Below are 23503 nucleotides of genomic sequence, written 5' to 3' on the forward strand. Positions count from 1 at the left end.
AGAAGTTCAATGCAATTGTATTTAGTTGGTGCTTCACAGTCAGGTAAAGTGCAATTCTAAAGGTCAATCGAGCAGCACCTCGAGGTGTTTCTATTGCTAATTTATTTTTAGCATTAACAGACTATCGGCTGTTCTACATGGCTGTCTTGGCTGGCAGCCCAGGAACCTTTCAGAAGTACTCCAGGAACTAATGTGGGCTTCCAAAGCCATGACCCTGGATGGACCCGAGTCAAAAGAGCTTTCCATCGACAGTGAATGCAATAAGAGTACAAAGCTGTTTGCCTCAGATCTTCAGCAGATATGTCACATAAATTCAGCTTGGACCAAGGTGGTCAGGGAAGCACACATCAGCAGGGGCCAGCTCAGACTTCTAAATGAGGTCTGAATCTCAGAGAGTAAGATGTAGTTCAGGTTTCTGCAGCTAGGAGGCAAACGAGTACCGAACATGAAGGTCAGCTGACCGTCTGAGAAGCACAGTGACCTAAATAACTGCAGCAGCTTCATGCTGACTCGGTCACTGGTACACAGCTTCTCACATGGAGCAACAGACTGTTCACATCAGATCCTTTAACCATCCTGAGAAAGGCAGCAAAGCACCAGCATTCCCAGTATGGCAGAGCTGTGAGGACAATGGCTTTCTTAATAGGCTGCTATTACTGAAAAGCAGCTTAGAGGGTCGGTTCTGTAAATGTGTTGAATCTGACATTTGAGGATGTCTCCTTCACCGATGTGACTGAAACTTTACTCTCATTGGGCCATTTAGAGGAAATAAGACTTTAATACTGCTGACAAAGCCATCTATCCAGGCACAGCGTCTGCAGTCGCTGTACTCGGCCTCACTTACTAGGAACTTTGCAAATGCACACAGACTTCTTTCAGCACTTCCCTGTAACACATGGGGGAAATATGCAAGGTGTGGCTGTTGATTTGCAATCTTCCTGTGTATTCTAAAAAGAGACCAATCAATAATCACTGGTTCTGCTTATGTAATGTGAATGTTTTATATTTGTTATATAAATTTACTATTTTAGGGGGATTTTTTGTTATGTTTTTTTCTGCCTAAAGAAACAATAACTACTTTTATCATTTTAGATCTCTAGCAATAATCCAATCAGCCTGATATAACAGCATGCACTGGTGTGGTTAGTAAATCTGTCACAAACACAGATGAGTGTAACGCCTCTCCACCGCATGCACACACCACACAGCTGCTTTGTAACTACATGGCTGCTGTACAGTAAAATGGGAGCTGGATTTGAGGTTGCATAAGAAACGGTGTCGACTTAATTGACTGTGACACTGGAGTTTGGAGCCTTTACAGTGTCACTTGATGACTTTGCAGATTTAGGCCGCTGTGTAAAGAGTAACCCGGGATTATCCCGTGACCATGTTTTAATCTGCTCCATTCTAATCTCTTTATCAATGGCAGGAGCTGGTGGTGGTGAGAGAAGCTTGTTAAAAAGAGCAGAGGGAAGGAGGGGAGGGTGCTCTGTGTTTACGCAAATCAGCTGATTATCCCAAAAACCAGTAAGAACTAATGACAAGTCCAAACTCTTTAACATGCACTCCCTGCTTAATATTGGCTAAAAAAGAAACACCGAAAAGTACGATATAAGAACAGATATGTGTTTTAATCATTAAATCTTAATGTGAGAAAAATGATATCTGTGTGCTTTAAAGCCTTTTAAATATTTACAAAGAGTTTTGAGATGTCCCACATCCTCTGAATGCAGCATAATCTAGGAATAGAAAAAAAAGGGCCAAAACATGGCTCTATCAATTTTTCATTAAAGTGCAGTTATGTGCGTATCCTCGGGCTGTCGTGAACATTTCGAGCGCGTAATGTTTTTGTAAGCTCCGATCACAGCTGGGATAATCTGCCTGTAGAGAGACGTCAAGCTGATGGCAGCCGGCCCCGGCTGTGACGCTGCCATTAGGTCACCTTCTGATTCATATTCAGATGCAGAGATTGTCATCAGAGCAGTGCCTTTGTCACCTGAAGGTGCAAACGCTGCACCTGCTTCACGCTGCACTGACAGGCAGCCAAACCCGGAGGAGGCTCATGGTGGCTTTTGTGTCAGAGGGTGGATGGCTCGCACAGAAGTGCAGTGGGGTGTAGGGAAAAGGCCTGTTTGTGTGTGTGAGTTTCTGTTTTCTTTGTGAGTTTAAAGTCACATGCAAACAAAACTGTTTTGCCACCATATGAAAATGAGCCAGCTCTTTGCTGAATATTAAATCTGATGTCTTTTCTGGCAGATCTTGGAAACTGTGAAGAGAATGAGAGGAAAGCAATCTCAATTCACACACTCTAACCGGTTTTGCATATTTCTCATAACAGCTGACAGAGCATAGGTGTGTGTGTGAAAGAATCTACACGTGTGTATGACTAAATGACTAATGGGAATCATTACAGGAGCGCCTTAGACTCCAGACGGTGTGCAATATGGGTCAAAAACAGAGCAATTTGCAAAAGGATCCTCAGTAAAACACCTGACTGGGGCCTTCGTAGTACAGATTTATATGGAAGCTTTACAGTAAGAGGTGTAAGGTAAAAACAAAACAAAACATTGAATCATGGGTAAATATTACCTCTGGACCTTCTTTAGGATTTGAATTAATGCATATGTGAACAGGAAGAGGTGTTGCTTCAGTGTGTGCTATTTGTATAATGATGATCTTTGCCAAAAAAGAATGTTTTCAGTTTTAGATCTGAAACGTTGGACAAACACACAAACAAACATCATCCCACTGACCTAAAAGATGTTTCGTTTTAGCTGTTCATGTCCTGAACTGATCCTTTTAGTTACACGCTGTTGCTGTGGGTAATTAAAGGCATTTCTCCAGGAGCATGTGCCACCGTTGAACACACACATAGGTTATAGGCTATATTCCTGTAAGGACACTCTTGCTCCCTCTTTCTTCATCAATTCATATTTTAAGTTTCTTTTTTAGGCTGTCCACATTATTCCTGAGAATATACAGCAGTATGCAAATCCTGTAAGCACAGATATAATCAGACGTACTTGTTGTTCCTGGAGTATTTAAAAGTAGAATGGGAGGCACAGCCTTCAGCTTTCAGGCCCCTCTTCTGTGGAGCCAGCTCCCAGTTTGGATTCAGAAGGTGGGCACCTTCTTCACTTTTAAGATTAGGCTTAAAACTTTCCTTTTTGATAAAACATATAGTTGGGTCTTGATCAGGTGACCCTGAATCCTCCATTGGTCATGTTGCAATAGGTTCAGACTGCCAGGGGATTCCCATGATGGGCTTTTTCTATTACCCATGTGTCTATACACAACTCTGCATTAAATTATTAGCAATTATTTAGTGTTTCATTTTGTCCTGTTTCCTTTCCTGGTCCTGGTTTTGCAAAATGTTTCTTCCTGTTGAAAGGGAGTTCTTTCTTTCCACTGACACCAAAGGCAGAAAACTCCATTTGATTGTTGGGGTTTTCTCTCTGGTATTGTAGGATCTTTACCTTACAATATAAAGCACCTGGAGGCTACTCTTGTTGTGAGTTGGTGCTTTGCAAATAAAATTGAACTGAACAATCAATCAATAATTAAAAGATTAAAATAAACTAAGTACATTTGTAAAACTTGCTAACATTATTACTACCACTTCTAATAACCACATTCCAATCCTCATAAAGAAACAAATAAATTAAGTGGAAAATGTAAAATATATTTTAAAATAATTTTTAAAATGTAAAACTCTACATTTCAAAGAGAGAACATAAAATACACACTCACACGGACACACGTATATAATAAATACATGTATAATAAAATAAATGTTATATTATTATTAATATTATGATTTAATTAATTTCTCCATTGGTGGAGTTGCATGCCTTTATCTAAAAAATAAACTAAAATAAATAGTAAGCTAGCAAATTTAAATGTATTAAAAATATATAATGAATATAAAAATGTAAACAAAACATATTTAAAATAGAAGAAAATAAAAAATGATAAAAATAGAAATTTATTTCAGCAATGTTCAATAATAAGACAAATAAAAATACGATATACTGAATAAGTTTAAAACTAAGGATAGTTGAGTCTGCAGTGGTGAACAAAGTGCGTGTGGCGTTCAAACGCAGTAACAGCAGCAGCTGTGATTGGCCGGCTCTTGTCTGTGAGTCTCGCGCTCAGGAGTCGCTCTACGTCCTCAGTAGAGGCGTTGCTCTCGCTGCTCTCTGCTCATTGTGCGACTTCGGCGAGAGAAATTTCCGCTTCCTGCACCGATAAACACCAGCGGCGAACACACACCGAGCCGACACCAACTTAAGCAGAGGGAGAGACGGAGAAAGCCGCGGGGATTTGCCGCCTGCCGCCCGGTAGAAACCCCGGAGACTGCGATGTTTTCACTGTCAGGCGGAGATTAGCACTTTCCTGTTAGCGCTTCGCTCGCCTGCACCATCCGGAGCCTGAAAAAACAAGGCAAAGCGAAGCGCGGAGACGGAGCTACAGCACCAGAGGAAGGACAACACACGGAGAAGGCAGACTACTACGGGTATTCTCCCCATTAGCTCCGCGTGAAAGCCCGTTTTCAGCCTCCAGGATGTCGGAGCGAGGAGGGCTCCCGCGGACTGGGGGCGTCCCTTCGCCGCACATGCAGCCCTCCAAGCCGGTCAGCATCTCCAACCGGCCGGTCCATATGAACCTGTACGCTACCTGGGAGGTGGACCGCTCCTCGCCCAGCTGTGTGCCGAGGTATGTGCAGGGCAGATGGTCGGGCTTAGCGTTACTTATCGCTTTTTGGTGGGGTGGGCTGGTTGTTGTGAATGGGAAGTGACCCAGTCAGTGTGTTTACACTGGGGGATTGCAAACACATAGACACCCACGGGTGCCTATTTAGGAAGACTCTTTGTACTGATGGCTGTTGTGGTGTTAACAAACTAGTAGATCCCTTTAAACCTATTAATTAAGAGGCTGCCTCCAATAGCACTGGTGGTACTCTGTGACTGGACCTCCTGTTAGCACTTTTGTGGTCCTCAGCCCTCAGCTCGATCACTCGATCCTGCTCTTAAAGATAAAAGCAGGCTCCCTCGTTATTTCTGATCCCTACAGCAGGTGCTGCCCAGACAGCCTTAGTTGTTGCCCAGCTGATCAGCGCAGACAGACAAAAGATTGATGAAGCAAGCTGACCGTCGCTGCAACTGTAGAGAGCCACTTTGCATCCATTTATTATACAGCTGTAACAGTAGGTGGTGTGATGTGTGAGTCTGAGGGAGAAGACAAAGCCAGGGATCATCTTTGAGGTGCACCCACAACCCGAAACGTCTTGTTTAGTGTCAGATGCCTGCTCAGACTTTCACTGCTTCCCATCATGTGATTGGTGTGTGTGTGTGTTCATAAGGGCAATGCAGCAAGGTCATGTTAGGAGAGACACCTCATCCACCTCTAAGCTCTTCCTCAGACAAAGACACTGAAGCGTTTCACAGCCACTCTACAAGGGGTGGGCTCACAGAGGCAGATGCACGTGGTCATGTGTCCTGTGATAATCAGGTGTAACCTAAATGAACACGCTCCAGCTGCAGCTTGTCTCATTGTTCTTTTTATGGCGCTTAAGTGATAACCCTGGTCATAACAAGTTCGATTCAGGGTCGAAGGTTAACTGCTTCTGCTGAAGTAGCGCTTGTGTTTTCCAATGTCAGCTAAGCAAACAGTTGGGGAGCTGCTGCAGCATAAAAACGTGCAGAAACTTTCTGTGAAATCACGTCAAATGAAGTGCTTTTCTCCATAAGCCTGAGCCGCATCCTCATCCAGATGAGCGCAGATGTTTAGGTGACTAAAAGAAATTAGTGGGGAATAACGGCACCATGGTCATCATCACACAAAGCCCACATGCTGACACCCTAATGCTGCTCTCTGAAATGCTCTGGGGCTTTACTGGTTTTAGAAGCAAAGCCTCAAAAATACGCTTGGCTTCTTAGCGGTCTGCGAGCGTGTGTGTGTGTGTGTGTGTGTGTGTGTTTGTGTGTACCTCAATGACACAGCTGTAAATCTATGTCTTGCAATTAGCTCTCTTAACTATAACACCTAGTGTTTTCCTGCACATTAAATGTATTTCCCCCCTTTAGTTTGAGATGATTTTTACCAGTGTCTTCAGCTGATTTTTTGAGTAGTTTGGCATCGTGCTGCAAAATGCGATTGTGGACTTTTTCTATTTTTTTTTTTTATTCCACCCTGCAGCCGTCACGGCCCATCAAATATCTTCGATTTCACTGCAGTTTCAGCAACATTGAGGCAGGCAAGGAGGGGGAAAAAAGGAGGGTGGTAGAGAAACGGAGGATGACACTGGGAGATGGGGAGTAGCAGCACTGACTCTGTCATCTACATTTAAATGGGATTTTTCACAGACACAAGAAACAGGGAAGTCTAATCCGGAGCCAGAAGAACTGGCATACCATACACTGTGAATCAGTCGTGGGGATGTCTTGCAGAGTCTTGACTGTGGCCTGTTTGCTTCTTGTTCACTGCCTTGTTGCCTAATCTTTGTCTCTGCAGTAAGGACTAAGAACTTCCCCTCTCCAGCCGAGGTGGTGTTGCTCTAACCTCTTCCTGTCTACCCAGAATGCCTCCTTGTGTGTTGTTTACACTGAGCTGTGGGTTGCATTTGCCCTGGCAGGAGGACACATCCTGCTTATCCTGATATGTTAAAAGAAATCTGGACCTGCTCTGTATTTATAGGTGTTTATATACCCACTCAGACTGACTGGCCATGTGGCTCTTTTTTTTTTGTTGTTTTTATTTTTTGCTCATATTCAGAGGGGAGTTGACAGGAAATACTTGTGACTGATATCAGAATGAGAGATGATATCAGTTGTTTGAGCAGCCACGAGTCAAACTTGCATTTTCTGCAGCCAAAGCAACGAGTACAGCAGCTGCTCCTGACACTTCACTCCATGAACACAGAGGCAGGGGTAGTGAATAGAGATTAGCAGCTCTCAGGTGCGCTCGTTGTCAGGTGGAATGTCGGATCGTGCCCACTCATGTTGCACGCTGAACATGGTTTGGATTCCAGCGCTCAACAGGAGTGTAGTCAGAGGCTCTTTGTGTAGCTGCTCTACGACAGGTATTCCAGGAATTGGTTAGAGCACCGACATGATCACCTCGCATCGTTAAAGAAGCTGAGGGGGAAAGTCCCATGACTCGGGTCGCTGGGTGGATCGTGGGGATTTTTGCTCAGTGTTTCACTTTGGCTTCTAAGGAGAAAGCCTTCACGAGTACCGTGCCCAACTGACCCCACTGACCCCTCAACACCAGGCTTTGTCCATTTGCAGGCTGCTGCCAAGGGATTGGTTGGACTTTCCACTGTGGCCGCTCAAACAGTAACTCAGACCGAGTTCACCTTAACAAAGAAAAAAATTAATCATGTTGTGAAACGTACTTAATGGGGCATTAGACAAGAGTTGGCTGATTATGAGATTAATAGAGTCTAATACAAGCTGATATTGTCCTATTAGAAATTAAGAGCTTTTGCTATATAGGGCTGCAAGTTGTTGAATACGAAAAGACAATGCAGAAGAAGTTTGCCCAGAACAGCAGCTCCATTCCTTATTATTAAAAATGTGTTTGGTACTGCAGCAGAGCAGATGGTGGTCATTTGTGAAACTTATTGCTGGAAAGTTGGGGGTACGGTCTAATCAATCCCACTGAAACAAGTTGTTTTAGAACAGAGGTGTCAAACATGTGGCCCAGACAGTGGAAATTGTGGAAAATGCAATGGAGTAAGTGTGAACTTTTAACTGTGTTTTATTCCTACGAATGAATCACATCCAAACTGAGGATCCAGAGGTTTGAATCACTGTCATATTTACAACCTTCTGACAAAGACACCACCCTGACCTGTCATACTACGCCTGAATAGGTAATAGAAACACCTTCAAAAAATACAAAACAAGGTGGCTTTTTACCATGAATGAATCAATTGACAAGTTCCTGTTTTATTATATTATTATTGTGATTCTACAGGAAAAAAAGGACATCTTTGAATAAACAGTACATTTTCTGTATGTATTTGTTAACCTATAACCCCCTCAGCTGAGGTGTGTAATGAATTTAGTCTGGCCAACTCTCAAACTGGTCGTGATTAGTTTTAGGAATCTAGTTCATGAAATGCGAAGGTTTTCAGAAGGTTATTAGTCTTCTGGCTCACCTTAGTTCAGATTTAACTGTATGGCTCCTGTAATAAATGGGCTTGACACCTCTGTTTTACAGCCTACATTTTTTTAGGATGTCCCCTCTTTAAGCCGGCTTTTTTCTGATTTGCTGCCCCTCGCAAACAGGAGTTGTAATCATCAGTAAGGTCTTTCCTGTTCACAGCCAAAACTGTGAACCTGAGATGACATTGGGAAAATTTCCAGTCGCTGACATCACACAGAGCCAAGAGTAGGCAAAAACGTTTTTTACCCTTGGAACCTGAATATATGCTGTTATTCCTGGGTATCTTTTTCTTTTTAAACCATCAGAGAGAGAAAAATTGAAACAAAAACAAAAATCTTTTATTGATTAACTACACGTCACGTCTTGAGCATTCATTGTATCCACTTTAAGTTGGTTAAGAGCTTCATAATCCAGCTATTTAAGTCAGCTTCTTAGAAGAGAATCAGCCTGACGCCCAAACGTTGGGAGCTAAACACACAATAAACAGTATAAATAAGTGAAAGCAGCGAAGTCAGTGCATTAAAAATAAATCTGCTGCTCTGGTAATGAATACTGTTGGCGTGAGGAAGTGCGCTGCAGAAATGCAGGATGTTCTGAATTATACATTGTGTGTTTGTCCGACTCGTTCGCTGTAATTGCCCCGCGATACAATAGTGGACGTCACATTTCTCGAGTGTCAGCGTTACATTATCCCCCCCCCCCCCCCCCCCCCCCCCGAACCCTTGAACGCACACCCCTCCCTCCTCTAAACACCAGCTGTTGATCGCGCACACACAACTGGAAAGAAATGAAAAGAGCGCCGACAGGCTATCACATACGAGCATGCTCACAGGCAGGGTGACAGGGCGCTTCATTAAGGAGCTTTGGCTTTGCCGCTCACTTAGACACTTTTTTTTTTCTTTAAAAGCTGAGTGGCCGAAAAGGTCTGAAGTTTCCTCCGCAGCTCGGCTCGCCTGTTGGAGATGAAGGGAGACGGAGCGTAAAGTACAAACCTCGTCACCCAACTTGCCACCATTATTTACTATTTCTGCCTGTAGCCTTCCAAGCACAACTCCTCAGGGAAAGCTGGAACACGATGGCATGCAGCGCATGACCATTATTGACTGTAATGATGTTTATCCAGTGGTTTTCCAGAATACACCGGAATGTGTTTTTCCCAGTGGTATTGGGAATAAAGATGTGGCAGTTTGGAAGGAAATTGCTGGTTAAATGTCTTTCTCAGCTGCTTGAAGGCTGACAGTCAGAGAAACCTTTAACCCTGCTTTAAAAAGCTGCTAACCCACTCAAAATTTCACCGTTCCGCCTTTTTTCTGCTGTAATTCTGCACAGCGAGACGAATCCTCTTTTGCAGACCTTGCTTAGATTGAAATTTGCTGGGTAACAGTGTCAGCGGAGAGGCCTGATAACGACTCGGAGGAGAAATCTCAGTATCACACCAAGGAACCTGCTTTTGATTTGGCACTTTAGTGCGACGTACAACTTTGTCTAACAATGTTGTTTTTATTATTATTCCTTTTCCATTTTTTCGTTAAAAAGACTCCTCGAGTATATAAAGAAACTTTCAGAGCCTTGTTGGGGAACGTTTCCCCGCAGTGCTGTTCCCAGGAGAAAATAATCTCCAGCCTTGACGCGTCTTCTCATAAAATTGAAGCATGAAATATGCTAATTCAAATCCCTCATTTGAATGATTTGTCTCCGGCTGCTATTTTGTATATTTCTGCTCCTCGTCGTGACGATTTTTTTCTTTTCCTTTTCGGATGCCTGACGTACGATTTGGTCCCGAGTTCCCGGTCGAGATGCTTTTTGACATCAGTCATGGATTATTTCTTCTGTCTGTGGCAGCAAAAGCCTTGACGTGTGTCCTCAAAAGCTGCATCGTGCTGCAATCATCTAAACACTGTCAGTGCTGACTCGAGTAGACAAAGATTGTTGATGGCCTAGAAACATTAAGACCTGTGCACCCTGCTTTTTCATATCTAAATCCCAGTAATAGATTTAGATATTACTGGGCTCACCTTGACAGCCTCACTCTGTATTTTTAGCAGTCACTGTGGGTTATGAAGCTATTTAAGTATTTCTTGTAACTGAATGCATTTGTATTAATGACGGCATGGAAAAACATCATGAATTTTGTGAAAACGCAATAATCATCCATCTATTTTCTTCTGCGTATCCAATTCAAAGTCTTGGGAGGGGCTGGGGCGTGTCCTGGCTGTCATGAGGTGAGAGGTGGGGTACATCCTGTTGTGGTGCCTTGATTAGACTGGGCGCAACCAGCTCATGAGCAGACGGTGTGGGTCTGTGCAGATATCACTTTTTCTTTAATTCTTTGTTTTGTTTGACCACACATTTTCGTCCATGGAGAATTTACATTACGGTGCACCAACTACGCGTGCGCCCCAGGGAGCAGACTTCAGAGAGGTGTATGAATGACTCCTCAGCTGTAAAATCAAGGCTTAACACAGAGAGACTGACAATAATATTATCTCACATCCATGTTTTGGGTGGGAGGAAACTGGAGAGAACCCACACAGGCATGGAGACAGCATGCAAACTCCACACTCCCTGGACTGTGGAGATTCTGCTAATCACCGCAGTGCTGCGGTGTAAAGAAAACCTTATCTCAGGAGCTCAGCTTGTACTTTGCAGTGAGCACTGGATGGATGGATGATGGATTTTTTTCCCCCTTTCTCCCACTTCAGAAAAGAAATCGTTCTCTCCGAGCCTGTTACTGCCAGTGCACTCGCACATAAAGCGATGCCCTGCTCACCGAGACAAAGTTGTGGGAACTAAATGTTCGCAACATGCAGTTTCACAACCACTGTCGAGGCTAACAATGCTGTCTGTGAAACAAGCCCTTCGCACATGTGGTGAGAATTGCACAGCTGTTGGGGCGTTCTTTGTGCAACTTGTCTAGGGTACGTCTCGGGGTACGAAGCAAAGGGTAGTAACGTTACAGAAATGTGACCTGTGTCAGAGAGACTGATAAAAGCTGGTTATGTTGCAAAAGTAGGCAAACAGAAATCATTTGGGTGTCAGTGGGTGTTTGTTTCTCACGCAGGGTCTCGTAGCAAAAGAGAGAAGTGTGAAGCTGAGGTGTTTGGCTGCTGCTGCTGCTGCTGCATTGTAGAGGTTGTTGTCGGTCGGTCTCTAAAGCTGCTGTGGTCTGAGCAGGCCTTTGTTGCGGTATCGTAATGTTCTTGTGTGTGTTTTTGTTGTTTAAAATTTATACTTTTGGTTGCTGCACTGTTTGACTTCTGGTTATGATCGTCCTACTGTGGGGACATCTGACACACACACACGCACACGCACACGCACACGCACACACGCACACACACACACACACACACACACACACACACACACACACACACACACACACACACGGGGACAGATTTTCATTTCCAAGGTGCAGTGACACCTGATTCGCAGACAGTGTCACTGACATATGCTTTGCTTTCATCTACCGTGTTATGAGCAAGGACACCTCGGTATACACTTACAGAGAAGGACGTGCAGTGTGGAGAAACACAAATCATGCTGACAACAGGTACATAATCGCACACACACTCTTGAACTAGATCATCGCATGACGACAAGTTTTCTCTGTAGCTCCATTTTTGGCCTGTTGAAACCTGAACGCTGCACTTTGATGGAAAAATGAAATTCCAGTCGCTTGCTGCATACCTCTGTTTGTTTATAGTTTTCCTTGAGGGGAAACGTTTTGGCACTTCTGCCTTACAGCTCCGCTGTTAAGATTTGGACTTTGTAGTAGGTAAATTGTGGGTGCAGAAAATTTTAACAGTAGATAATTTGCACCAGGACATAAAAACAACAGTTGTTCTTTGTGCATCTGTGCTGCCACTTTATATCTGTGGTCATGCAAATAACGCTTGGTCACGTCTGTAATCCTCTCCGGCTCAGGTTACACGCTGTTTCCCCTGGGTGATAACACAAGCTCGTAATGCACTTAACACAGATTGACCTTGACACAGCGCCAGTGTTTTAGTAACTCTGTCGATAATTTATTGGCATTTTTTTCCAATTCTGTTTTTTCAGAGCTGTGGTTTTGTGGTTGCGCAGCTTTGTGTTTCTAGCTGCTTCAGTTTTACATAGTTTACATAGTTTGAGTTTTCTATGCTGATGCTGTAGTGCTCTCTTTGAGTAAGAGCAGGCTGGATCGTCCTTATCGTATATTTGAATTGTTTGTTTAAACTGTGTGTGAACGAAATTAATGTTTTAAAGTATTTTTTTTTCCAGTGGACGCTGGCAATGTGAAGTAAGCATATAAGCCCAAGGGTTATATACTTAAGCAACCATTCACTGGCAATTTGTTGACGCTGCATTTGAGTTTCTCTTCTGAGAAACTCACTGATGCTCTTGTTATACCTAACTTGTTACCAATGTGTTGCCAATTAACTTAATTAGCTGCAAGATGTTCATCCAGCTGTTTGTTTTTCAGCCTTTTGTTGCCCTGTCCCAACTTTGCTGAGACCTGTTGTCATCAAAATGGTACATTTTCTCAGTTCAAACATTCAGTATGGTTTCTTGTGTTCCAATTTGAATAAAATATGGGCTTGTGAGATTTGTAAATCATTGCTCTCTGTTTTTGTTTACAGTTTATACAGTGTGTCAATTAGGGTTGTACGTTGGTGGCCATGGGTTTGCCAGAAACCGAGCCGAGGAAAGCCCCTGTGTGGGGAAACGGTGACGTAGCTACGTTAGCTGCATGCTAGGATAAGCCAGTTCACTTCTTTCTGAAGTTTCATAGATAAGAAGCACAACTGCCTTTCTATATAAAGTAAAGCTAATATGAATAGGGTAATAGATTTTAACCAGTTTAGCACCCAAAGGTAAAAAGACACAAAACTAAACTGGCAAAATGTTAGCAAACATGCTAATGTTTTATACTAGTGGCTTTTAATAGAACATGAAAAAAAGCCGAGGTCAAGCCGTGTATACAGAGCAGTTTGTGGAGGGATGGGCTGAAAGAGTCACAGTATTTTACTGTAGTCCAGTAAATGTAATTTACAGAATATCAGAAATGTCAGTGAAACAGTAGAATTAATGTAGCTGGAGTAAAAACTGAAACTGAAAATGTGCAACTTTCTCTTAAAGCTTTGTGTCTTTCCTTTTTTTCCCCTCTCATGTTCAGTGTTAGAGCTGTGTCACTTTGGTCTCGCACCGCAGATTCAAATAAAAGGATCTAACCTGTAATACTGTTACACTTGTTGGAGTGGCTGCTTCCCAGCTTGACTCATGCTGTGACACTGTGATATTCTCTGTTCGTTATGACGGCTGTACTGGGGCAGGAATGGCTGGGATTGGTCGATAACCGGGGGCATAATGTGATCACCCAGTACCCACCCAGCAACGTGCAGTTGTGCAGGGACGGGGGTGGGGGTGGTGGATATGGCGCTTGAATAGCATCGCCTCCATGTCTCAAGCTAAACTGGATTAGGCGGGTACTCTGCTCATTAATCCGTAATCGCTTTAACGAAGGGTCAATTGTGTGTGTGTGTGTGTGTGTGTGTGTGTGTACACGTGTATGTGTGGAGAGAGCGAGAGAGACAACAAAGAGAGGCTGTATGCTCCTGTAGTGTGAACCTGTCACTTTCAGGCACACCCATAGTCAGTGAAATGCAGAAATGCACAACAGGCCTGTGAGCAAGATGCATTTCCCACTGGCAACACATATGTTATCTTGTGTAACGCATGCAAGCATGCACACACACACACACGCTGCACATCACGTATCTTGCAAGACTAGATTTGAAAGTCGCCAGACAACAGGCCTGCACTCTGGATAAGGAGGTGCAAACTAGCCAAAACATGATGAACAGACTTGCCACCAAAGATAACTCGTGCTCGGTTTTTTTCTCTCCCTTTTTAAAAACAAAAACAAAAACACGGCAACAGTGTCCGAACCTCAATTCGTCAGACATATTTTCTTCGCTATAAACACACTTGATCACCTTTGACAGATTTGAATGTGCTATCTGTGTGTGAGACTTCAAATGTGTGCATGTTTAAAGGTTGCCCTGCTTAGGAAGTAACCGCGCTTCGGTGCGTCCTTGCCTGTGGCTGTGGGAAGTAGAGCAAGACGGAAGGAAATGGGCAGAGAGAGAGAGAGGGAGAGGCACTGAATGAAGGCGAGAGAGCGAGGGGACAGCCTCCATACAAAACTGAGCAAAAGAGCAAAAGGTCACTTAAATATCTAGGACACCTTACTTTGTGTGTAGGTGTGTACTCATATTCCCTGCATTGTGGGAGCCAAACTGTGTGTGCAGTCACATTCTGGAGACCCAGTTCCCTTTATGGGGACGTGAATTTGGTCTTGAGCATTCAAAACATTTAGGGTTACAACTAGGGCTGTTCGATATAACGACATATATCGGATGTTGATATAAAAACGTCTATCGTTTCATTTTACATTATCGTTTGTTTTGTGGTGTCGCAAAATAAACAGTTTACGGCAATATTTTTTCATCGTTTTGATGGTCACTGTAGTGGCTATATTAATTTCTTAAAGTTCTGTCTTTCTCTTATATTTAATATAACCACACTACAATGGATAAGAGCCTGTTTTTATGCGTTGTTGTTAGCAACAACGACGGTAATCATCGCGTGTCCACTTGTTTATTTTCTACATAAACCTTTCAGAATAAAGCTCAAGATCCTGTTGAGACTTTTCAAAATAAACTGAATCACGTGAAAGAGTATGCAGAGTATTTACGGATGAGAAGCAAAAAAAGAGCCGCCGGGTGCTAAAAAACAAACAAACCTTAGACTCAAACCTTTGACTCAAACGTTAGAACAGGCTTTCCCCCGCAGCACGCCGTGTAATAAATACTCACAAAGAAAACGGCAGCTTTAACAGCTTATGTCTAAAAGTTTCATGCATCGGTTAAAACTTTCGACTCCAGGTACATGACACGCAGCTGGAAACACTTCGCGCAAGTCGAGCTGCCCGACATTCACAGAATTTACAGACAATATTACATTTTTGTGATTTATATCATTATCGGACGATAGATGTCTTATAAGAGTTTGGTCATATCGCACAGCCCTAGTTACAACTTGAGTTGCGGTCGGCTTGCAGTTGGAATAACCTAATGTACCTGTCGGACATGGACGTGGTTTTGGAAGTCATTTTCGCCATGCATCCTCTCACAGGAAGCGTAGGGGAAAGAAAAAGACAGGATGTTTTTAAAGCCCTGTGAGATGATAACGCAGCCTCATGACAGATGTGGTTGGGTCCAGTGTTTAATTAGGCCAGCATTTGCTGACTTAATTCGATGTCATCTATCAGCATACGGCATTTAATTGTCATGTATTTTGTTTGGTGTATGACTGTAATAAAAACGCTGAGATTTATTGCTCATAGCGGCCTTCCCGAGTTGTGTTTCATCTTTTCACAGTAGCTGTACACATCCCCATTAAAGCAGCCCCTCACCTGATAAATATCAGGGCTCGGGATTTAAGAGATGTCTTCTTAAGTGACCGAAAAACGAGGTGGGCTTGTTTGCACAGCTGTAATAAGATTTCCTCGTGGCACGTAGCGTTTCTGTGGCAGGCAGAGCAGTGTGTACATCTAAAAACAACAATAACAAGAGAGGGAAACATGAGGTTGTGAGTGTGTTTATAGGAATAATTTCCATTCCACTACATTTCTATATCCATTATATACCCAGGCACCAGCTCTGAATCCAAAGAGCTCTATTCTTTGCTCATATTGCAGGTTGGGGCCAAGAGGGGATTTTTTTTTTCTTTTTTTCAATCACTTTTCGATGCTCACAGTGTTGCATTGAATTCATAAGCGCTATTTGAGTCACCTCAACTCATCCTATACCAACCAGCCTCCCTCTAATAACCACCTGCCTGATATTGCCTGAGTCCTCTGGGGGTGGATCCCTCGTGAATGCCAGGACCTAAGCTCTCCGAGCGCATGACTGAATTGTAATGAGAGTTTAGTCGCTTCACCTGTGTGTTGCTGGGCGGTGTAAGTTTTCCATACACTGCTGGTGTTCTGTGTGTGTGAGAGGTTGTTTATGCTCTCACTGCAGCACTCAAAGCAGCTCCTTCTTCACCTCACACCTGCATATCTTTATTTTTTTCCCTGTGCAGCTTGTTCTTGCCTCACCTTGCTTCTGCAGTAAATGGTATGAGTGTGTGTTTGCTGACACTGTTCTCACACTGATTGCTGCACTTAAGTATCGTCTTCTCTGGATGTTTTTTTCTTAGCTGTGCTTCAATCAGCCTGCCTCACCTGCACATTACTTTGAAGTCCAAATAGCGATCGAGTGGATGTGTGTGCCTTGTGCTGCGTTTTCACGGCAAAGGTCGGCTTCAGCCGTGTCATTATTTTTGGCATCGGCGTCCTGACTGACCTTGCTGTTAAATGGGGCTTCTGTGTGTTTTTTAGCGCGTTCTCCTTGATTTTGCGCCTTGGCATATCACTTTATGCTTCACAGAGTGTAAATCGTCTCGCGGCTTACATCAAGTAACGCTTTGCTGTGTGCACATGCGTGTGTATGTGTCCTAGCAGGGTATTCTTGCTTTAGGCTAAGTGTCAGCTCATGTCAGGAGGGTGACTTGCTTTTTGCAGAAGCGCAGCAAAGAAAGGCTAGAGAGGGAAGGGAAAGGGGGGTCGGGCGGCTTCAGCAGCAGAAGAAGACAAGCCAACATCTTACTCTGGAGCTTGTCTTAGAGCGTTGAAACCTTTTAGCACCTTGTAGCATTCACTTTGTTTGCACAGGTAAAGCTGTAGCTCCCGTGAATATGCAAAACAGAACAGTTAAGCTTCAAACTCCTTGACTGCAGCCGCTGACAACAATCCCTGTCCTGCTGTGCAGCCTTAGTGAGGTCAGTGCCTGCACCTCCACATTTAGCAGGTCCTGAATAGGAGAGCCTGACTGATATGATAACATTATGGTGATTTTAAAAATCTTTAAGTCTGACGTGATCTTTTCCTGACCAGTAATTGTGTCGTTTTTTATAAACTCAAAGAAACTGAAAGTGAACAGTTGAAAGTGAAAACCTTCAGGCGAAAGACGTGTTAGACGAGACATCTGGACTGCTGATCAAGATTTCGGTGTATTTGCCTCCCAGTGCTGACTTTGAGTCATTTTAACTGTAGTTCTGGTTATTCTGACCTGGGTCACATAAAAAAATGACTCTAACAGCTATTAATGATCAAAAAAGCGGCAGTTACATTTTTTGGACCGATCAAAGAGCTGAACTGTTTGGGCTCTAGTTCTTTATGGCATCTCTAAGGTTAGCTGTTATAAACTCTGGAACATCCCAGTATGGCAGTCAGTGATCTGTTAGTAGCACATCAAAGCTGATTTTTGCCCTGAATAATGAAGCAGCAGCAAAATGGTCATTCAGCCTGAATGTCGGGTTAGGGAGACAGCAGAGAGAGTCTGCGAGTGTCGTGCACGGATCATAAACCAGGACAGATGGAGGGTGACGAGGAGAAGTTGATGAGAATGACAGGAGGAGTGCCCCGTTGCGAGGAGTCAAGGAGGAAGTAGCGTGAAGCCGCGGGTGAATATGAGAGCAGGCAAAAGAAGGATTAGACTGTGAAGGAGACAAAAATGAGCTCGAGTGGATGAAGGTGAGACACAAAGGAAGAAAGAGGAGGAGGAGGTGGATATAGAGTGGGATGGTGGTGGGCTGGCTTTATCAGAATGGAAGAACATCAAAGCCGGGTGAAGGGGTGAATGGGAAAGGAGCAGCTGGGGCAAAAGGAGGAGATACGGCAAAGAGACGTGAGCTGATTGAGGTATTAGATCCTCCACATGGCTCCCCCTTTTTCCTCCTCTCACTTTATTTTCCTCTCTTTTTTTATCTCACATTTTCTCTCCCTCCTGTTTCCTCGTCATCAGTCTTTGCTTTATCCATCTCCCACCACAGGCACATTCCTCACTGTCATAGCTAGTCGGTATCTAAATCTCAGCTCTTCTGTCATAGGCATCATCCTAGTCCTGTCTATAACTCATCCAGCTTTCTCTTTTGTCCTCTTGGGGCCACCGTTGCAGCTCTGCCCCACAGTCACAGCTTCCTTTCCCCAACACCTGTGATGGCCACAGAGTACATTTTCACCTCTGCCGCTGTTGTTTCTGGAGCAGTCAACACTCACGGTGCCATTATTGATCTCTGGCACCTGCTGTCATAGATTTAGCACAGACATTACTGCCATGAGGCCTGCCTTGTCACGCGGCTGCTGTTTTTTAAGCTTTTGCAAATAAATACACATGCCCTGGGCCACTTTTTTAAACACTGTTCTTGGGTTGAAGTGTCAGTCTGCTCTGTCAGGTAGAGATGGGGGAATAAAAAAAGGCACAAAGCTCACAAGTGTCTCGGCCGTTTGGTTTTTGTCACTCGTCAGTGCCACCAATGAAATTCTAGGAATGCCTTAAAGTACAACTTGTACTAATATAGCTCTCATGAGGAGCAATTTAACTAGTTTACATGCACACATGTAGGAGTTGTTGCAAAGCAAACAATTCACAGTACGTAGGAAGCTGGTGTGGTGCCCTCCAACACTTGTAGCGGCGTTTTTTCCGAAAGCTCACCTTGCACTAGCGGCACTAAAGAAAATTGTGCAACGGTGAAGTAGTAGATGGGCTGAAGTGCCTCTTGTTTACAATTAGAACAAAGATGTCGACACAAATGCAGTTTTTCTCCGCTGAAAACACGTAAACTAACCTTGATTTTAGAGGTTTTTTTTATTGAATGTTCACATTTAATAGCCTGAATAGGCATTCAGTCGGCACAGACTTGAAGGAGAAGGTTTAAATCAAACGATCGGTGTGTTTTCAGCTTCGGTTTTCAGCTCAGTTTTGCATGTTATCAACTCAGGGTCAGACCAAGGTCTATTGATGATATGGCAGTGCTTCTTCTATATTGTGTATCCGCAGAATGTGTAACGTACCTTGTAAACAACAGCCTCTGAGACCTCAGATTAATCAGTCAGATCAATCCAATCCAAGTTACAGCTAGTTAAATATAGAAACGTGTGGTAAAATACTAAAACTAAACCTTTTCTTTCTGGATTAACGTTCATATTTTCCAGTGAATTTCTGAATATAAAAATCTCAGTAATTCACTTCACTGCTAAATGTGTGAATGGGTTGTTCCTGCACAACAGTAGCACAACTAGGCGAGTAATTTCTATTTCCCAAAAGCACCCGAAATTTTCATAGTTGTTATGAGTTTTTAAAGTGGAAAGTACTGATCATTTTGTTTGTGTTTTATTGGTGAAGAGTAATAATGAGTGCTGTTTGGAAGTTCCTGCTTTAGTGAGGTTTGCCCTTTCACTTCAACGTCTTTTGTAACTGCTGATAAAGAGGACAAAGACATTACACATGAATTTTTTTTTTTCCCGAGGTTCATTAAGGATGCAATTTAGGCTCACAGTTGACGCGAAGACCCTCTAAAAACAAGAACCGAAACTTACCAAGACCCTGAACGGGGAGAAAGCCGCAGCTTTAATTTCAGTGGTCACTGGGACGTGTATAAAACCACCATCTGTGGGCGTTGAAGTTCTAGTACATGTTTGAAGTCGACGTCAATACCCTGGAAAATACTCAATTCCCTTTTTCATTTCAGAACAATACAAACAACAATGCCACTGATAAAATGGTTATGAAGTTATCTCATGTAGTGCAAAATATGTTTTTGTAACATAGCTGTAGTGGTCTGTGTATATGTATGTATATGTATTTATATATATTTTTCTTTTAGGTAGACGGTGGTTTTCATTGCTGATCAGATGTTTTTAAGACACTATCAGCTGCTCACTTATTTCCCACAGTGTGTTTGATTTGCCTTTCCTGACATAATCACCACCATTAATCCAGTCAGCCAGGTTACTATAGTAACGCTTATCATGAGATTTATGGTAACTTGTTTTAATACTTCACTCTTCTTGAAAGGGGAGCTTTACCTCTGGAAATTCCTCAATGTTGATCAGTGTCGTCTGTTCAGCTGCTAGTGAGGGGAGGGGCTGTGTGTCATGCGGAGGAGGTGAAGACGGCTGTAAAGAAGTGTGTGACTGTGGGACTTGTCATGAAAGGTTATATATATATATATATATATATATATATATATATATATATATATATATATATATATATATATATATATATATATATATATATATATATATATATATATATATATATATATATATATATATATATATATATATATATATATATATATATATATATATATATATATATATATATATACACTTTTGCTTTATTTGTTTAATTTGACAACCTGCTACGTCTGTGTCTGAAGTACAACGTCTTGTAGGGGTGAGTCTCGAGTGTGTGCATTGAACATTGTGCAAATGCCAAACTAATTCTGGATATGGTTACAATAAGCTTAGCCCCCCCCCCCTCCAATAGATATACCTGCCAATACAGATATATTTTTGGGTACATAGTTTAACTTGTTGTGAACCTCATCTGTGCCCTTGCGTCAGTCTCTGGTTGGCTGTACCGTGGCTCTCTCTTTGGAAAATTGACATTTTCAGTAATGATCGTTGTTGGATTTATGCGGCCTTGTTTTTTTTTTTTGTTTTTATGAACACACATGCACACACACACACGAATCCCACAACACCTCTTGAAGGCGCCATACGTTTTGTGTCGTCATTGTTTGTAGCGTTCTGCCAGTTTCACTAGCTGCTATTTGTCACCATTGCTGAGAAAACCCCTCATGCATTGCCACAAGCCACGTGTTTAAAAAGTTACAAAACGTGTTTTAACTGTACTGTTGATGATTATGATGATGAAGATGCAGACTTTTTTTGTTGTTGTTTTTTTTAAGCAGGAGTGATTGGCTGTGTGTTTTGTTGCTTGTTTTTTATGAGTGTGTTTTGGTTCAATCCAGATGCAGAGCATCATGTTAGTGTGCAGATGGCAACGCTGGACCCCGGAACATACACATGCTCATGTTTATTCAGCTCTATGAGTGACCTGCTCTTTTTCTTACCTCCTCACAACACAGCACCGTAACCATAATCTGTGACAACATGCTCACCTTCACTTTCTCCCACGGGTTCGCCTGCTTTACTTCTTTCCTTTTTTTTTTTAAATCTGCATTTTGTTTCAACTTGATCACCCAAAATTATTCTGCTTTGAGGAAGTTTCATTCTCTTCCATCAACTTCTCTGAACACTGGTGGCCTAACCAAACCTTTTTGGTGATTGTTGTTGATTGCCCCCACCTGGGCTGCCAACACTCTTCACAGTGAACTCCTTCCAAAACGAGGCAGCAGCCACCCACGTTTGGAATATGCGTACTAGATGGCCTAGTATAAAACATCAAAAAACGAAAGGTCTGCCCACCTACATGCAGTCACACACTCAAATAACTCCCCTGCTGTGGGTAAAAACACACACTCTAGAGCCATGACGGGATTTTGATGAGCACTCTGGCCCACGCACACACACGCGCACACATTGTATATATACATTTTACTGTTGAGGAGGAATAATTTGTGTTCTGCTTTCAGAATAAATATGAGTCAGAGCAACAGAAAACTCACCGAGGGGCACACATAACTGCTCATGCATGTAATGCATACAGTATTACCCATGCGGTGTGCACACACACACGCACACACACATCATAACCGTGTTATGTACTACCTGTAACCTACTTATGCCAGTGCGCACTCACCCACTCTATTTCTCTGCTTCTCCCACACAGTCAGACTGACACATACATTTACCACATGCATGAACGCACACACACACACACACGTGCTGCAAGACTAATGTGCTTACTCATCAATGCAAACACACATGCATGCGTAGGAGATCAGGGCACCGTAAGTAGACACAGGCAGGTTTGAGAGGAGAGCAGGAGAGGGTATGTGCGTGCGGGAGATAACCAGCATGTAGAGCTACTTAGAAGGTGGAGATAGCTGATTGTCAGAGGCTCACAAAGCACATCAGAAAACATTTCTTTTCTTCCACTTGTTGAATTGAAACGTGTGCAGATGGCGATTTTTCCATCTGATGTCGCACTTTGAGATTACTGTAATGGGTATGATGCTGGTGTAGGCGTAGCAGTCTCCATCAGAGTCATCTCCTGAGTTGAAGCACATGGATACTGTTGCATCAAAGTGTGGTGTATGCTTGGGGCGAGGAAAAACAATCACTGATGCTCTACAGGGTGGAGCAGGCCGTTAGAGCTGCCGCCTCAGAGCAGGAGGGCTTCTGTTTGAACTCTGCTAGCTGGTTGGGGGTCTTCCTGTGTGGAGTTAGCATGTTCTCCGTGTCCTCCACAGTCCAAAGACATGCATGTTTGATTAACTATTGAAGTATGTCTGTGAACATTCAGGGTTGTCTGTCTCTCAGTGTTAGCCTTGCATTGGACTGATGAGCTGTCCGGGGTGTATCCTCCATCTTGCCCAGAGACAGCTGGGATGGGCTTCTGAGTGGCTGGAGTGGTGGGGCTTAATAAGCTGTTAAGAAAATGGATGGGATGTGTTGCATCACTTCCACTTGCAGCACAGTTATTGATAATAGTTACATAGTTATTGATGGTGGAGCAAGGTGAGCAAGGATAGGCTCACATGGGAGGACACAGTAGATCATACTGATGTGCACAGATATCACAGAGAGGTCAATAAACACACTCTTCTTCTGTTTTCTCCTACCTTTTTAAGACCATTGCTTTTGTCTTGTAGGTTATGGTCATGACTGGTATTCAGCGTCGCAGAGCCACTGTACTGTTTAATTAAATGCCAAGTATGGTTATAGTGTCACACATGAGTTTCTGTGAATCCCACCAGGAGCTCTGAAACGTTTTGAGGCTAAGATGGAAAACTTGCCAAGGGAATGTGTTATAATCCAAACATGAGTTTAACAAGCGCTTATTGGTTATTTTACGCTCGTCACAGACGTCATTGCATCAGATTCATTTGAGCTGATGTCACAATCACTTAAAAGGTTCTATTGGCACAAAGCGTGGGACTAATGGGGACAGTATATAAACATTTTATTTATAGCTGATTATTTTGGGGGTTTTTCTAAACAGTGTTCTCCTCCTGCAGCGATTGCTGTTATAGAAGCAGATTTTTAATGTCAGTATCTAAACATCAGCAGTTTTTCCTGACATTTTTTTTATGGGTCGTTATTTATTAACTCTGCCTGACTGTTCAGATCAGCTTGTTGTTGTGTGTCTATTGTAAGAGGCAAGTTGGATTTTGCACATTGGTCGACAGGCTTTGCAACATGAACAATCATATTGTGGTTAAAGGGTGCTTCTCTCAACTCTTCATTGGCCATCTTAAATGCTGATGA

General features: G+C 43.0%; 1 protein-coding gene across 3 annotated transcripts in view; it reads left to right on the plus strand.

Moving 5' to 3' along the window:
• Positions 1-4170: 4170 nt before the first annotated feature.
• pacs1b (phosphofurin acidic cluster sorting protein 1b) overlaps positions 4171-23503 on the plus strand; it is a 70914-nt gene continuing 51581 nt past the window's right edge. For all 3 annotated transcript variants that reach the window (XM_087836258.1, XM_087836261.1, XM_087836264.1), the window contains exon 1: positions 4171-4716. In XM_087836258.1, coding sequence (XP_087692384.1) covers positions 4565-4716 — 152 coding nt within the window. In that variant the 5' untranslated portion in view covers positions 4171-4564. The remainder of the gene's footprint in view (positions 4717-23503) is intronic.

Source organism: Neolamprologus brichardi, chromosome 3 (assembly GCF_056152115.1).
Source record: "Neolamprologus brichardi isolate AB-2024 chromosome 3, ASM5615211v1, whole genome shotgun sequence".
In the NCBI taxonomy this organism is placed as follows: Eukaryota; Metazoa; Chordata; class Actinopteri; order Cichliformes; family Cichlidae; genus Neolamprologus; species Neolamprologus brichardi.